The sequence below is a fragment of the Gavia stellata genome, unplaced genomic scaffold, assembly GCF_030936135.1.
Source record: "Gavia stellata isolate bGavSte3 unplaced genomic scaffold, bGavSte3.hap2 HAP2_SCAFFOLD_59, whole genome shotgun sequence".
Lineage (NCBI taxonomy): Eukaryota > Metazoa > Chordata > Aves > Gaviiformes > Gaviidae > Gavia > Gavia stellata.
The window spans coordinates 565,744-578,502 of record NW_026776859.1 but is presented as its reverse complement, the minus strand read 5'-3'; the positions used below and the strand labels follow the sequence as shown (position 1 = coordinate 578,502).

At 52.5% G+C, this 12,759-nt stretch overlaps 1 protein-coding gene across 1 annotated transcript; it reads right to left on the bottom strand.

The window, feature by feature from the left end:
- Nucleotides 1-11,260: 11,260 nt before the first annotated feature.
- Nucleotides 11,261-12,073, bottom strand: LOC132321362 (olfactory receptor 14J1-like). The gene has a single exon (XM_059834867.1). It carries the CDS (start codon nucleotides 12,071-12,073, stop codon nucleotides 11,261-11,263), a length of 813 nt encoding a protein of 270 aa, XP_059690850.1.
- Nucleotides 12,074-12,759: the final 686 nt, after the last annotated feature.

The following is a 12,759-nucleotide window of genomic DNA, read 5'->3' as shown; positions in this document are numbered from 1 at the left end:
CTTTAATAAATGGGTTCTCCCCAGTGCAGTTCCTGAAGCCTCACCTTGTCTTCCAAAGCTGTTGCCAAGGATGGACATGAGCAACCTCACCCCAGAAAGGGCCTGTTGCTCCATGGATTCAGGAGCAAAGAGCTCACTGTCATGTGGTGACCTGTTAGAGACCAAGGTTTGGATTTACGTTTCTAGTTACAGTGGAGATGGTGAATGGTCACTGAGGTACATACGTGGGGCTGTCCCACATGGGGGACTTATCCCAGGGCTTCCAGCTATGGCAGGCGATGTCCTTACGGACGGGAGTCTGGAGTTGCCTGGGGCATCTCCATGGGCAGCGTGTGCTTGGGGTGGGCAGTGATTTTAGCCCCACGAAGTGAGAGATCGCCCAAAATGGAGTCACCCAAAGGAAAGTGCTGAACCCAGGGTTCTAGAGGAATCGAGGGCTCTGCAATCCCCGGAGAGGCAGTGGGCACCAAGCAGGTATGAAAAAGGAAGACTGGAAAGTGCTTCATGTGTCCTTCAGGCACAAATGAACACATCTCCTGTCCTCCAAAAAGCACCATAGTCCCTTCAAGCACCTGCCACATCCAGAGACCCCCAGGGAGGCGGATTAGCAGTAGTGATCCCCATCCAGCCCAGGACCCTGCGGGAAACATGGGGAGGGGGCCAGGAACCGTCCAGCCACATCAGAGGAGAGGTGGGGGAAGTTGAGGTGGCAGCTGTTGTGGCCTGGAAATTGCCTGGGGGAGAAAAATTCTGGCATTCCGCTCATCAGCGGTAGCGTCCAGACTCTGGTTAGCCTAAAACATGTTCACAGTGCAGAGCCAGAAGTCCTTTCTGTCCTGGTGCTCCATGAGGCCTGGGAAGTGGATGAGGAAGAATTGGTGTCCCTCACGCCCCACCCCTTCGTGCCATCGTCCCTCCTGAAGCGTGGCATTGAAAGGGAGGCTGGGAACCTTTGTCAGGGCTTGCACTGAAGGAAGCGCAACCATGGGAGTTCCTGTTGTCCCTCGGTCCCTGTGGCCAGCACCTGCCCTTGAGACAGTCTCCCTCCACCCCCTACGCTGGCCCAAAAGTCACCCCCAAGCCTGACCCTTTGTACCGTCCATTTCCAGCCCTGGCCATTCACCGTGGTCCAGGTGTGGGCTGATCATTTCAATGTGACCGGCTCCGCCTGCACTGGGGGCACATCCAGCCCTTGCCTGGCTCACACAGGCCCAGACCCTGGCAGAGCCCACAGCAGGGCCGTCTACGGACCCCTGCATGGGATATGGCCAAGTCTGGGGAGGGACCAGTGCTGGGGAGGGCTGCCAAAGCAGGAGGGCTGCAGAGGGATGTGGCACCGAGGTCTACTGGGCAGACCATACCAGGGGGACGGTTTCCCACCCTGCCCTGTTGATGCCTGCACAGCTGGGCTGCGGGGCAGCAGAGCTGCGCTGGTGCAGGGATGAGAACAAGCGCCATGATGCTCCAGGAAGCTCCCACACTGCCAGGACACCAAAATTACCCTCAAAATAGGCTCAGACAGGCAGGGCTGTCACCCTACTCACCGCACTGGCGGTGCAGGGTGAGCACCACCCGCTCCAGCTCTGCCAGCAGACTCTCTGAAGCCAGAGCAGCTCCCCACAGTCAGGATCGGACTCACTAGTGCTCGCAGGCTTGGGGGTGCCTTGGGGTTGCAGCCCCTGGCACCACTTGCCAGGAGGCCCAAGACACGAGGGCCAGCATTGGCTCCCTCTGCCGCAGCCCATGGTGCCTCCTTTCCTGTGTCACCATCCTCTCTCGGGAGCACCGCTGGATACATTGCTCCCTGCCTTGGTTGAAGGGAAGCTGCTGGAGGTCTTGTCTGCTGTCCCCCATGGCCACTGGCTCTGTCCCAGCATCAGCTCACATTCACTACCACAATCCTTCTGAAAGGCACGTCTTTGCTCGGATCTGGCCACCACAGCCTGCCTGCATGGTTCCAGAGGGTGCCAGCAAGGCTGTGCTTGGACAGTAGGTTGTGATGTAAGGGTGATGATCTGGCTGGGGATCATAAGGAGAAGGAAAAGACAAGAAACCATAAAGACAAGAAGCAGTAAGGGGGATTTCTTATCAGGTTAAGAAAGAAAAAACCCCATGTACATCTATATACTCATACACATATAGATATACACTTATTTCAGCATATATATACACATACATCACCATGATAGAGATTTTCAAAACTCAGCTGGAGAAAGCACTGACCTGCCTGATCGAACTGTAAACTTCTCCCTGCCCAGAGCAGACCTCCAGATGTCCCTTCTGATGCAAAGCCTCAAGGAAGAAGGGCCTGGACATGGACTCGGGGGTAGGGGACACTGCTGTATGTTGAGGCATTGCTGCCATTTATCATCACTGGTCCACCCTGTCCTCAGGGTTGCAACGTGAGGGAGATCCTCCTCAGAAGGAGGCTCTGCTCCAAGGGATACCAGGAGTCCAGCTGGTGCGGGGATACTACAGAAAAGATCTCAGAAACACTGCCAGGCAGTGCAGAACCACAGAATCCCAAAATAGTTGGGTTTGGAAAGGATCTCGATGTTACAATTCTGTAATACAAAAACTCATCTACACAATGTATGTAGGTGAGCAGGCACTTCTTTACTGCAGCGCTGGACGCACAGGGGATCACTCCACCACGTGTGGGTGCTTAGTTTCTCCACTACAAAAGCTACATTCAATCAAAGTATACATATTCATTGTATTTCCAAGAAACAATTAACAGAGTCATACAATTTCCAAGAACTCATTAATATATGCAAATGCTTCTGACGCATGCGCCTCCAGGTACAGAGGTGGTGGTCTAAGGTCCTCTGGTGGTCGTCCGTAGTCTTCCTCGTGGTGTCCTCTAGTTGAACCCAATCTTTGCGCAGGCTCAGCTTAGTTGCAAAATTCCATTCTTGGAATCTTCCTAAGTTTTCCTTGGTTTACTGACCAGGCCTACAACTTATCATTCTCTTGACACCAAATCCTACCTATTCACAATGCTACATTGTTCAACAGTTAGTTTATAATTAAATCACAGATAAATCATACCTAGTTACCATCACACAAAATACATAATTTAATTTCTCATTAATTGCTCTCTTGATTATACCATTCTATCAATATCCATACTTAAAATAATCCATGGTTATTTCTTTTAATATCTATTGATTGGCATTCTTGATATCCGAATCAAGATGGGAAAGGTAAGGAATTTTCCAGGCAGCATCACCGGTGCATATCAGGTCACATTGTCACGGGACTCAAACAAAACTTCTCTATTTGATTCTTCATTGTTCCATCTCGTTACAGAATCACAGAATCACAGAATCAGTACGGTTGGAAAAGACCTGTAAGATCATCGAGTCCAACCTGGGGGAAAAAAAAAAAAAAAAAAAAAAAAAAACCAACCACAAAACCCACGCCACACAACAACAATAACAAGCCACAACCCACCCAACACCACACAGCACCATGTCCATCAAGCTACATCCCACAATGCCACATCCACACGCTCCTTGAATACCTCCAGGGAGGCTGACTCTACCACCTCCCTGGGCAGCCTATTCCAGTGTTTCACCACTCTCTCAGTGAAGAACTTTTTCCTAATGTCTAGCCTGAACCTCCCCTGTCGCAACTTGAGGCCATTTCCTCTAGTCCTGTCACTAGTCACTTGGGAGAAGAGACCAACACCCACCTCTCTGCAACCCCCTTTCAGGTAGTTGTAGAGAGCGATAAGGTCTCCCCTCAGCCTCCTCTTCTCCAGGCTAAACAACCCCAGCTCCCTCAGCCGCTCCTCATAAGACTTGTGTTCCAGACCCCTCACCAGCTTCGTCGCCCTTCTCTGGACACGCTCCAGCACCTCAATGTCCTTCTTGGAGTGAGGGGCCCAAAACTGAACACAGTATTCGAGGTGCGGCCTCACCAGAGCCGAGTACATAGGCATGATCACCTCCCTGCTCCTGCTGGCCACACCATTTCTGATACAAGCCAGGATGCCGTTGGCCTTCTTGGCCACCTGGGCACACTGCTGGCTCATATTCAGCCGGCTGTCGATCAACACCCCCAGGTCCTTTTCTGCGGGGGAACTTTCCAGCCACTCATCCCCAAGCCTGTAGCGTTGCCTGGGGTTGTTGTGGCCGAAGTGTAGAACCCGGCACTTGGCCTTATTGAACTTCATCCGGTTGGCCTCAGCCCATCGATCCAGCCTGTCCAGATCCCTCTGCAGAGCCTTCCTACCCTCAAGCAGATCAACACTCCCTCCCAACTTGGTGTCGTCTGCAAACTTGCTGAGGGAGCACTCTATCCCCTCATCCAGATCATCAATGAAGACATTAAACAAGACCGGTCCCAAAACCGAGCCCTGGGGGACTCCGCTTGTGACCAGCCGCCAGCTGGATTTCACCCCATTCACCACAACCCTCTGGGCTCGGCCATCCAGCCAGTTTTTTACCCAGCGAAGAGTGTACCTGTCTAAACCACGGGCCGCCAGCTTCTCTAGGAGAATACTGTGGGGAACAGTGTCAAAGGCTTTGCTGAAGTCCAGGTAGACAACATCAACAGCCTTCCCCTCATCCACTAGGCGGGTCACCTGGTCATAGAAGGAGATCAGGTTGGTCAAGCAGGACCTGCCTTTCATGAACCCGGGCTGGCTGGGCCTGATCCCTTGGGTAACCTGCACGTGTCCCGTGAGCGCCCTCAAGATGAGCCTCTCCATAACCTTCCCCGGCACCGAGGTCAGGCTGACAGGCCTGTAGTTCCCCGGATCCTCCTTCCGACCCTTCTTGTAGATGGGCGTCACGTTGGCAAGCCTCCAGTCATCCGGACCTCCCCCGTTGACCAGGACTGTTGATAAATGATGGAGAGCGGCTTGGCAAGCTCCTCCGCCAGCTCCCTCAGCACCCTTGGGTGGATGCCATCAGGCCCCATAGACTTATGAGTGTCCAGGTGGCATAGCAGGTCGTTAACTGCTTCCTCCTGGATCATGGGGAGCCTATTTTGCCCTCCATCCCTGTCATCCAGCTCAGGGGGACGGATACCCTGAGGATACCCGGTGTGGCTGTTAAAGACTGAGGCAAAGAAGGCATTAAGTACCTCAGCCTTTTCCTCATCCTTCGTGACAACGTTCCCCGCCGCATCCAGTAGAGGATGGAGATCCTCCTTGGCCCTCTTTTTGCTGTTAATGTATTTATAGAAGCTTTTTTTGTTGTCCCTCACGACCGTGGCCAGGTTGACCTCTAGCTGGGCTTTCGCCTTCCTAATTCCCTCCCTGCATGACCATTACGATTAGTTCCTTAATAGGGAACAGTGACTCCCTGGGGAGGTTCCTATGGTTATTGGTTCAAACTTAACAATCCTAACTTAGGCATTTGTATTTTACTGTTTTATTTATTAATCAAACTTAACCTTTCTATATCATCAAATCTTGTTCATTTAGACATCAGAGTATTTGCAACAGTATGGCATCCATTGTCATGCCCAGGCCCTTTTGCTCAGACCACTCCTCACCCAGTCAGGTCGCAGCCCACACTGCTGCACAGGGTTATTCTGTCCCTGGTGCAGAGCTTGTCGCTTCTCCTTGTCGATCTTCGGGAGGGTTTGGGGGTTTTTTTGACCAAATCCCCAAGTGTGTCCGGGTCCCTTTGGGCTGGAGCCCTGTTGTGCCAGCATATAGGGTACGTTTGCTGATGGCAAAGAGGAACTGGAGAGGCTCCAGAGGCGATCTGCCAGGATGGAGTTTGGAGCCTGTGTAGAGAGCCTGAAGGTGCTGGGCTTCTTTAGCCTGCTGAAGTGGGGACTCAGGGTGCTACAGTAGTAGCCTGCAAGAGCTTGAAGGGTGGTTTCAGAAATGATAGAACTTTTCTTGGTAGTGAGAAGAGAAGGAAACCTCCACAAGGTGCAGCTTGGAACGTTCATACTGGAGGTGAGGAAAAAGAAGTCTCACTCAAAGGGTAGCTTTGTGGTTCAGAAGGTCACCCAGAGGGAGTCTGGATCAGCCCATGGCTTTGTGTTTCAAGGAACAGCCAGCAAGAGTAGAGAGACATCAGTGAAGGTATACAAATGCTGGGATGAGAGCCAGGTGGGAAAACAAGAAGGGTGTCAACAGCCTGAAGGGAAAGAGGTGCGGGCATGGGACAGTGTAGGACAGCCTGCAGTAGAGATGGCCAAGGGCTCTATCAAGGCTGAAAGGTCCAACAGGACGGAGGTCTTTGTCCTCTTGGCTATAGCAGTTGCCTGTGCCACCAAGACCAGTGAGATGAAACTTTGAGGGTAGCAGGATCAGCCTTCCCAGGGCCTGGGGGTCAGGGTTTGGCCTTTCTGCTTCATGAAATGAATAAAGGGTTATTTTTTATTTTAAAGGCAATATTTCATTACTTTTTAGTTTAGAGAAGAGTTTATAACAGCATTCTCCAAGTGGTAGTGATCTAGGGTGTCTCCTCAGGAGGTCTGGACAAGTGGTTCCCTGAGGTCTGTCACAGTATGGACAACCTTGCTCCTCACCTCCCCAACCCCACCATTTCTCTCATTCTCCCCCTGGGACTTGCATCACCTTTCCTTACATCAGACTTCTGCACCAAAGTCTGCAGCTGGAAGCTACAGCTCCTTTGCACCATCTCCCGCCTGCTTTCCTTAGAGAACTGGCGGCACACAGGCACAGGAGAATTTTTCCTATTTGCAAGCAAAGACAAGCAAAGCGCGGTAAAGTTTCATAAACAATAAAACACACTCCTCCACCATATGCGGAGTACAAGCTGTCCCGAATGAGGTTGCCTTTCTTCAGGGGATAATCTTATGAGAAATATTTCAGGTAGGTAGGTGCAAAAAGGTAGATATAAAGACAATTAAAGAGTTGCCTAAGGAGACAATTAGACTGTTGAAAGACACGTAAGCTTTTACTCCCTGAAGCTCAAAGCAGCAGCTGAGGTGAGAGGTATCTGAATGAACAAAGAATAAAGGAAGGAGAAAACTGGAGAATAATGGAACTGGACTTTGCCCAGCCAGTCTGCATCTGAAGAGATGACTTTAGAAATGGTCATTGTATCCTGGACCGATGCAGATACATGAAAGAGTAGAGAAATTAAGTATGTGGTATCACAGGCAGAATAGTGGTAGTGACGTTAGAGGGGAAGATTGCTATTTCTTTGGAAACACACTTTTGAAAGGTCATGGGATTGGCAGAGGTCTCTTGTGAGAGAGAACAAGCCAATGTTGCACCCAGCTTTGAAGGAATCCAAAAGGGCAACCCCGGGAACCACGGGCTGTACAAGCTCACTTTGGTGAGGAGTGTGCCATCGACTAGAGTCCTCGTGGGTGACAATTCTGGGCACCTAAAAGAGGGTAACTGTCAACACGGACTTCCCAAGGGTAAATTATGCCTCATCGACCTGATAGCCTGCAGTTGTGCGTGAGGAGATAAAAAGCGGATGTCGTTTCCCTCAGCTTCAGCAAAACTCTTGGCATGGTCTCCCTCAACGTTCTTCTACCCAAGTTAGGCCATGACATTCTGGACGGGGAGACCAACAGATGGGCAAAACACCAGTTGGCTGATGAGGCTGAGAGCGCGCAGTGGTGAAGGGGTCATACCCTACCTGGAGGCCACTGGGACATGCTGGGGCATTGTGGGGCAGCACAGGGGACTCTCCTGACCCTGTGCAGTTTAACATCCATGACCCGGAGGAGGCAACTCTCACCACATTTGTCGATGGCACTGAATGGGAGGACCATTCCTGTGGTCTAGGGATGCCATTCAGGGGAAACGTGACAGGCAGAAGGACTGTCCTGTCAGGAACTTCATGAGCTACAAGAAGGACAAAGGCCAGATCCTGCATCTTGGATAGACTAATGCCCTGCAGTTGCAGGGCCTTGCGGATTGCCTTGCTGGGGGGTAGCTCTGCAGAAAAGGCCCTGGTGGTGCTGGGAGACAGAAGGCAAAACACGATCCCACCATGCGACCTGGCAGCCAAGGCAGCCAGCAGTGTCCGGGAGCGTATAAAGAGGAGCCTTGCCAAAAGAGTGAGGGAAGTGATTGTCTCCCCATGCTCATCGCTCGCTAGACCACCTGTACACCACTGTGGTAATTTTTGGGCCTCCACTGGCGAAGGGAAGGAGGGAGTAAGCATCTGGGTGGCTGCTGGGCAATCGGCCAGAGACAACCCACCACAGCAAGCAAGAAGATGTGTATAACTGGGAGGGAGTTCAGTGGAGAGTCACCGAGATGCTCAGGGGCTGGCGCACTTGCCTGGGAGGAGAAACTGAGGGAAAGGGCCTTGTTCAACCTGCCGAAGGGAAGGGCTTGGGAACCTCATAGTGACCTGCCAGTCCCTATGGGGAGGTTTACTGATGAAGGAGGTTCCCACAAGGAGAGCAAAAGCTGCAGTCCCCAAGGCCAGAGAGAAACGGGCCTGGGCTGTGCAGCCCCGGCAGGAGAGGGCTTTGCTCTCCAGGTGACTCTGCAGCACCGCGGGCCCTGTGGCACAGGAGAAGCTCATCTCCAAGAAGGAGAAGCTGCTGCTGCTGCTGCTGCTGAGAAAGTCCGAGGGGGAGGACAGCCTGTGATCCAGCCACGCTGTGGACATCATGCTGGGGGCCGACCGGCTGGAGAGCAGCTCTGCAGAGAAGCACCTTGGGGTGCCAGAGGAGAAGCAGCTGATCACGAGCCATCAGTGCACCCCTGCGGCAAAGGCCAAGAGCCTCCTGGGCTGCATTACGGAAAGCATTGCTGGCAGATGGAGGGAGGTGACCCTTCCTCTCCTGTCAGCACTGGTGAGGCCACATCTGGAGTGCGGTGTCCAGTGCTGGGCTCCCCATTACAGGAAACTGGACCTACTAAAGCAAGTCCAGCAAAGGGCCGTTAAGCTGGTTTAAGGGACTGGAGCGTCTTTCATAGAAGGAAAGGCTGTGAGATGTGGGACTGTTCAGTCTGGAGAAGAAAAGGCGTGGAGGGATCTTCTTAATGTATTAATTCCATCTGAGCCCAAGAAAACACTTTTTGGCTCTGAGGGCTGTCACTCACTAGAACAGGTTGCCCGGAGAAGTTGTGGAGTTTCCATCCATGGAGATATTCCAAACCCACCTAGATAAGGTGCTGAGCACCCTGCTCTAGCTGACCCTGCCTCAGCTGGGGGTTTGGACTAGATGATCTCCAGATGTCCCTTCCAATCTTAACATTTCTGTGATTCTGTGAGTATAAAGGAGAAAAGTAAGAGAGAAAGAAATGAACACCACATAGCCTTGACTGCAAATATGGTGGGATGCGATGGAGAAGACCCATGCTGGAGGAGGGGATAAGTGTGAGGTGGAAGGAGGGGCAGAGATGTTCTGTACTGACTGTTAACCCCCTCTTCACCATCCCCCCTGTGCCTCTTGGGCTTGGGCCGGGTAGATGAATTGAGAACAATGGAGGAGTTTGAGCCTGGGAGGAATTGTGAGCATTTCTGGTTTATTTTCTTTCTTCCATTGTCCTTTTGAGTCAGGAGAATGACTGAGCCGCTGGGTACTGTTGTGGCTGCTGCTAGCAACAACCCACCACCGCAGGAGTGCATCAGGACTGCTGCATCCAGATTGAGGCTTCCCTGCACAAGAAAGACCCTGACAGACTGGAGCGAGTCCTGCAGAGGCCAGAAGGATGGCTGGGGCCTTGAGCACATTTTGGACAAGGAGAGGCCAAGAGAGCTGGCTTTTGAGAAATACTTCAGAGCAAAACACTGAAGGAAGGACCCAGGCTAGTTGGTGGGATCTCAATCCATGGAGATGTTCAGTATTTGTCAGGACAAGGCCATGAGCACCTGGCCTAGCTGGGGCTGTCTGAGAATGGGCTTGGCTGAGAGACCAGCTGTGGCAAGAGCTCTGAGACTTGTGTGTAACGAGTGTCAGTAGGAAACTGGTTCCCTTTTTATTAAGAATGGCAGTGGAGTTGGGTATCACTGAGCCCCAGAGGAGGACAGAGATGACCATGCAGATAAGGTCCCTCGACAGGGCTGGGGTGTATGACCAGACAAGGAAATGGCCAGTGTGTGGGATCGATCTGGTACAATTTTGCTGGGGCAGCTTCCCCAGGGTGTCCAGGGAACGTGGCACAGATGAGGCCCCTCTCTTCCGCACCTTTGGTGCCTTTCTTCCTTCACCATGACACCTGGCTCTGCACGGTGAGCACACTGCTGTGTGCCCCCACCCTGCACACTCACACAGCTGAGCTCTACACTGGCGTTTTCCTCTCCCAGGCTCTTCCCAGCCCACCTCAGTCCCACCCCAACTCTCCCCACAACCCCTGCCCTCTCCCCAGTCATACCAAGCACAGCAGACCAGTCTGGGCTGACCCCACGGCAGTGCCCACCACAGTCGCTGCAGAGCTCTGGGCACTGACCCCACAGCCCCAAGACCCTCTGAAGGGCACAGCAGGTCCTGGGGGGCAGAGAGGGGTCTCAGCCTCCCCATCAGCCCCAGGGCTGGTGGTGGCCCCAAGGGAATGTGGAAACAGAGGCTAGGCACTCTCTGGCTCTCCTGAATTCATATTGTAGGTGATCCCCAACCCTGACCGAATTTGCCCCCTCCTCTGCTCCCACCAGCCCCACTCCCCAGGGCAGCACAACAGTCCTGGCCCTGGGGGTGCTCAGGCAGCTCCTGCACCTCTCCAGTCTTCCCTCCCTGTGCCTGCTGGCTCCCCACTGACTGCCATGGCACTGCAGAGTTCTTGTTCGCGGATACCTCAATTTAGTGCTCTGCTTTTAGGGGACTTCACCTCTGAGGGTGTTTCACCTTCTGTGTCTCCATTGACTCCTGACCCCAGGGCACATGGCTGGTGCCCGTCCTCTCCTGACCCCTCCAAATTAATTTCCAGAGAGTCTGCTAAATGCCATGAGTCCTGACATTCATGAAGCAGCCTGAGGAGATAAAGGGGAGCTCAGGCACCAACTCCACTGCCACTGGACACCAAGAAGAGCTTTTAAAACCAGAACATTTGGTCCAATGGAACCCAAATGTACGATGAGCTTTACCCCAAAAACATTGAGAACAGAAGGAGAAGAGACTCTCTAAAAGACCAATTCCTTGGACATTTTATTGGCAGTGACTTTGGAGGACAGCCCAGGCTCCAAGCACTGCTCTTGGGAGATGACCTTTTATTGAAGAGCTGCTCTTGGACAGGTCATATTTGACAGTGTAGTGCGAGGGTGAGCCACAACAGGATCAAGCCTCAAAAGAACTAGCATAAACTGAGAAAATTCTACAGAAGTAGGGTTATCACAAAAGAAAAAAAGCAGACTCATGGCCTAAGATAAACAAGGAAAAATGTGAAGAGAAGGGGAGGCAGGTTATTGTTGGTAAGCATCCATGTGGCCAGTTTCCATAGGGCATCCTTGAGCTCCTGGTTCCTCATGCTGTAGATGAGGGGGTTCACTGCTGGAGGCACCACCGAGTACAGCACTGCCAACACCAGGTTCAGACCAGGGAAGGAGATGGAGTGGCACTTCAGGTAGGCAAACATGCCAGTGCTGATATACATGGAGACCACGGCCAGGTGAGGGAGGCACGTGGAAAAGGCTTTGTGCCGTCGCTGCTCAGAGGGGATCCTCAGCACAGCCCTGAAGATCTGCACATAGGACAGCACGATGGAAGCAAAACACCCAATTGCTAAACAGGCACTAAACACAAGAAATCCAACTTCCCTGAATTCGGAGTGTGAGCAGGAGAGCTTGAGGATCTGGGGGATTTCGCAGAAGAACTGGTCCACGGCATTGCCCTTGCAGAGTGGTAATGAAAATGTATTGGCCGTGTGCAGGAGAGAATTGAGAAACCCACTGCCCCAGGCAGCTGCTGCTATGTGGACACAAGCTCTGCTGCCCAGGAGGGTCCCGTAGTGCAGGGGTTTGCAGATGGCAACGTAGCGGTCATAGGCCATGACGGTGAGAAGAAAATACTCAGCAGAAATAAAGAAGAAAAAGAAAAAGAGCTGGGCCACACACCCTTGGTAGGAGATGGCCCTGGTGTCCCACAGGGAATTGGACAGAGCTTTGGGGAGAGTGGTGGAGATAAACCCCAGGTCGAGGAGGGAGAGGTTGAGGAGGAAGAAGTACATGGGGGTGTGGAGGTGGTGGTCACAGGCTACGGCGGTGATGATGAGGCCGTTGCCCAGGAGGGCAGCCAGGTAGATGCCCAGGAAGAGCCAGAAGTGCAAGAGCTGCAGCTCCCGCGTGTCTGCGAGTGCCAGGAGGAGGAACTGGGTGGTGGAGCTGCTGTTGGACATGTTCCTGCTCTGGGTATGGGGACCTGTTCAAGGAAGAAAGCACAAAGTTAGGATAGATTCATCTGAACAAAATCTATTCAGTTTCTCGTGGAAACCTCGAAAATTTCCTCTCTCCTTTCAGGAAGACCTTTTGCAGGTTCCTTTCATGAGCTGTGGTTGGTGCTGGCTGAGGGTGCCCCTGGGAGAAGGGAGCTCTGCTGCGGGCTCTGCAGGATTCAGTCCTGCCCTACACCAATAAGTAAGTAGGAACACAAGGTGATTCCCGATTAAATCCACTTTTGATATCAAAGAGCTTTTCAGCATTGTCCCTCCCAAATCACCCGAATGCAGAGCAGAGCTGAGGAGGTTTTGGTTTGTGCATTTTGTTCTAGCTGCCCCACCACTGCTGAGGAGTTTTGGAGTCCTTGGCATTCCTGCTGCACTCCAGGTGAAATCTTGTGGGTGCTGACAGGCAAAGGGACTGTCCCTCAGTGCAGAGTGAGGACTGACGGTGTGTCCATCAGCCCTGCTCTCAGCTG